This window comes from Nuphar pumila, unplaced genomic scaffold (genome assembly GCF_984573655.1).
Source record: "Nuphar pumila unplaced genomic scaffold, dmNupPumi1.hap1.1 HAP1_SCAFFOLD_665, whole genome shotgun sequence".
NCBI lineage: Eukaryota > Viridiplantae > Streptophyta > Magnoliopsida > Nymphaeales > Nymphaeaceae > Nuphar > Nuphar pumila.
In genome coordinates this window covers 30,005-34,330 of record NW_028323445.1, presented here as the reverse complement: position 1 = coordinate 34,330, position 4,326 = coordinate 30,005, and the positions used below count along the sequence as shown (strand labels likewise).

Sequence of the window (4,326 nt, the reverse complement as noted above, 5' to 3'; positions counted from 1 at the left end):
CCCCGAGCTGTGCTCCTACCTATGTAGACCAGACCGGACTGTGTGTACTGGTGAGTGGACCATGCAAGCTCTGAAGGGGACCATTCAAGGCTGACACTTGGGGGTGGTCGGTCTGTTGCCAGCCATGGGGTCTCAGGGGTCGTAGGGATCAGAGCAATTGCTTCTGAAGGAAAGCAAGTTCTTTGGAGCCTGCTGCAAGCGACTGTGCCGCACGCCATGCTATCGACATGAATATCGCTCCCACAGATGCCATCCAGCCAGGCTACATCGGAAAGCTGGCGATCGGAAAGCGTACCAGACCCTACGACCTTTAAAAATTCACCAACCTGTCTCTCAAGGCCTCCTGTGTGTTCATGCAATTTCAAAATGCAACGCAGATTGTGCGACAAGGTGCCCAGCATCGAGATCTGGCAGGCAAACCTGCTCGTGCTCACAGAACTGGCACCAGAGGGAGAAACAAAGTATGTACCGAGGGCAAAAATATACCGATTGTGCGGTACATTGTGACGGCCGTTCGGACAACTGCCACTGGAAGAGGTCTCACCTTGCTAACTCAGACCAGTGCTTCGCCAGCTTGGGGATTGACCCCCATTCATGCGTTGGAAATTGATGCATTTTCGAGCACCTGGACCGGCAAATCAACCAGTCTGGCGATACGCTGAGTCAGACACAGTACTTGGACATTGCCGGGCCACCTAAGCAATGCCCAGCACATTCCGTGTGCCGAGAACCCCCCCAAGGTCGGGTAATTCGCTCGAGTTTTCTATTCGGTGCTCGGACGGCAGGTAACAAGCAGCCGACTGAGGACGCTCGCGTCATGCAACGCTAGGGTTGCATCGTCATGGCGTATTGACTACACTGGGGCGCGCTGAGTGGCGTCCGCAGGCGACCGAGGGGGCGCCAGGGCGCCTGCATCCGGCGCATCTCGGCGGACGTAGAACATGATGTAAACATCCTGCGAGGGGATCTTCTCGGGGGTGATCTTGGTCACCACGGCATCATCGAAATTGAACCACTGCTGCGAGCCGTCCTCGCACTGTAGCTTACACGCCGCCGTGTAATGACCGGACGAGAGAGAGCCCATGTGATTGGAGACCGCATACAAGTCGTAGCGCAGCCGAAACTCCGGGACCAGGCCCCACATGTCGCTTGCGATGTGGCCGAGGCGGAGATCGGTGATGGGGAATGCGATGCTGTTGGTCATTTTAACGTGCTGTTTGTTCTGCACTTTGAAGCGCTTGATGTGCAGCATGAGGCAGCGAGGGAATCGGTGGACTCGCATTGTCTTGGTAGCCGCACAATGTGCCTTGCAGTGTGTGCAGTAGAACGCGTCGTTCTTGTCGAGCTTCTCCTCACTGGCAAACGCCCGCAGGCAGTCGTCGAGGTTGTCGAGCGCTTTGCTCTTAAAGAAACTCGACTTGCCTGCGGATGGAAAGGGTGGTGAGCAGCGAATCAACAAAAAAACGAGGCTCGATCACCATTTCCGCCCTCAAAAGTCGCGAGCTTTCAGCATCGCCACCGGCAAACTACCAAACATGGCAAAACGCTGGTCCATCCAGTGGACGAGGCGCCTGCCGAAAACAAATTTTCGGAGGTTTGTGGCTAACTCTGCCTTGAAATGTGAGATTGTGTATAATACGGGTGAAGGTTTGTTGTTGTTGTTTGTTGTCTGATAAGCGAGTAAGCTTTTCTTCAAGAATACTTCACAGCCGACTTTGTTTGGGGTTTTCGTGCGGTCCATCGTACCCAGATAACAGATACTGCCTATGGTACATGTAGACAGACATCAACGCAAAGCAAATCATGTAGACGCACATGGATCAGCCTGTGAGCGTTTCGATTAGAAAGCATGTGGAGTTCTTTGGGAAGAGGTGGGTGTGTCATGGACTAATATGTGGCTGATCAGGTCTGAAATCCCAACAAACCAGCCCTACAAGTACGTCAATATGCTGACCAGGATGAACAAGTCAGCTGGTCATTAACTGATCATAAGTAAGAGCAGTCTGGAAGGCGCATTGCTGGGCGCATGTCGGTGTCAGTCCCACTTTAAACCGATATCAAGTCATAGACAGCACGGTGCCATCGCCCCATCAATCCGGTCACACCCACCCAACCGCGCAAGCAACCTGAAATTACAGCAACTGGGAGTTGCTGATGTCCATGTGCATGCGGAGCGGTGCAACAGACGACACCACCAAACATGGAAACACACCATCCTTGGTGAGCGACAGCGAGATGTCTTGAAAGACTTCATAGGTGTGGAAGGTCGTCTGGCACTTGTGGCATAGGATGCTGGACTCAAGCTGCCCTGAGAAGAGGTCTGTGATGGGGGAGGAGTCAACCGAGAGATAGGACGCCCAAAGCCGGTCGGCCTTGCTGCGCGCGCTCTCGGGACCGACGTCAGTGGCCCCGACGTAGGGCGGCTTGACGACGACCCGGTTGAGTGACTCGTGCAGCACATCGAGGATGACTCGCATGAGCTCCTGGGCATCGTGCTGGCCTCCATCACAAAAGTGTCGGCCCTGTAGCACCGAGAAGCGTGTGATGATGATGTTTTGTTTGGTTATTTTGTTGGTTTTGTTAAAAATACTGTAAGCACCAATAGAAACTTGACAGTTGGGAAAAACAACCCCCTGTATTCAAAGAAACACGCTTTTCTGTGTCTCCGAATTCGACTACCTGAGCGAAGCGAGGGCAGTCTCGCTGTATGGCAGACATCTCTGAACACGGGGCAGTCCAGGCGTTGATCAGACACTGGAGAACACCACGGGATCAACGCACATCCTGCATGGAGAAACAATGCGTGACCAACACATGCTGAGCAAATGGAGCACACTGCAATAGGCGCCAAAAGGACATGCAAGGGGTGTGCGATCTGCAGATTCGCTGCCAACACGACGGCTGAGCCATCAGGGCAGGCGATCAACAACACACACCTGAGCGTATCGCTGAAGGGAGCTGTAAAGTTGCCTCATCAGCGAAGCTACCGGGCGAGTGTCTGCAACGGCATCTCCGCCTTTTTCGCACAGCCGCTTCATCACCTCCAGCATGCTGACGACCACCTCTTCCTTTGTCGCGGGCTGGAAGAGGGGCAGCACTGCATCAGGAGGGGGCTCCTTGCTGTCGTCATTCGCGTCCTCGTCACCGGCGCCAGTGTCCCGGTCACCGGCGACGTCCTCGTCAGCAGCAGCGTCCTCCGCTGCGCTGCCCTGTGATGAGCTCCGTTCGGCTGCATCGAGCGATTCCTTCGAGCTTCGCACCAGCACGGGCGGTGGCGGTGGCGCCTTGGCCCCTGAATCAGCCAAAAGCGTCGCTGTTTCGTCGCTCAATTGCAAACCTTCACCACCCGAGAGACTGTGCTCTACAGGCGCTACTGTCGGGGCGACCTCGGTGTCCCCTGCCACGCCAGACGGCAGCAGGCTCGGCTGTGCGTCGTGGGGTGACTCAGCAACAGGGGTGATATGCGGACCAGGAGCGTGTGAAGCTGATGCGTTGACTGCTGCACTTGCCTCTTCCCGTGGCAAGACAAGCAGTGTGCCATGGGCTGGGAATGGATTGGCGGAGAGAGGTGCCGACTGCGCAGGCGCCTCCGGGGGGGGCCAGTCGCGGTCGAGCCCACGCTCGGATGGGGCGCCTGCGGAGGGTGCTCCCTCGGGGGAGCGGCCGGCGGAGCTGCAAGAGTGTGACCGCGCTAGCGAGTGTGATCGCGGGACGGGGGCGGCCTTAAGCACGCTGAGGGACTCGTGACTGGACGCGACTCGCGAGAGCGATCGGGAGCGCGGTGAGCCGGTGGGTGTTGTTGCTGTGGGCAGCGACTCGACGAGGATGCTTGCGGCGGTGCCGTTGGTGGACGCCTCCTGGGAGGGAAGGGTGAGGGCTCCTGGGGACTGCGAGCGGAGGCGGGATTCCTCGAGGAGTGCTGCAAGGTTTGGAGGAAAGACGAGGCCTTGCAGGAGGGTGGGTGTGCAGCGGAGGCACTGGAGGGCGGAGTTGATGAAGCACGTGTTTCCGAGGTTGGTCAGCCCTACTGCGCCCTCTTGAAGCCCCTGCAAGGACGGCAGCTCCTCAAGTGAATAACGGAAATACTCCAAAGCCAAAGTATGCCACACACCCCGCTTCAAACAGCAGCTTCCCAGGATACAGAAACCGTTTCCAACTCGCCCACAGCTCTCTTCCCTGCAGTAGATTGTCCATTGGGCAAGACAGAATCTTTGCGTACTTTGTGTACACAGGCGGCTCACGAAAGGAGGCCATTCAGCTCATTAGCAATTGAGGGGGGGTGGGGTGTGATGTTGATTTCTGCACGTTGCACCTCAAAGTGAAGGC

The 4,326-nt window shown here is 56.5% G+C and overlaps 1 protein-coding gene across 1 annotated transcript; it reads right to left on the bottom strand.

Moving 5' to 3' along the window:
* Positions 1–853: 853 nt before the first annotated feature.
* On the bottom strand, positions 854–1,741 carry LOC149809933 (uncharacterized). Its single transcript, XM_089994534.1, has 2 exons — positions 1,531–1,741; positions 854–1,422 (listed from the first exon to the last, which is right to left on the bottom strand). Exons 1-2 carry the CDS (start codon positions 1,739–1,741, stop codon positions 854–856), a joined length of 780 nt encoding a protein of 259 aa, XP_089850660.1.
* Positions 1,742–4,326: the final 2,585 nt, after the last annotated feature.

Bases quoted from the DNA above. Each gene is read 5' to 3' on its own strand.
- LOC149809933 (XM_089994534.1), bottom strand. From the start codon at position 1,741: ATGGACCGCACGAAAACCCCAAACAAAGTCGGCTGTGAAGTATTCTTG. The intron at 1,423-1,530 runs GTAGTTTGCCGG...TTCCATCCGCAG, and splicing joins CCAGCGTTTTGCCATGTTTG to GCAAGTCGAGTTTCTTTAAG.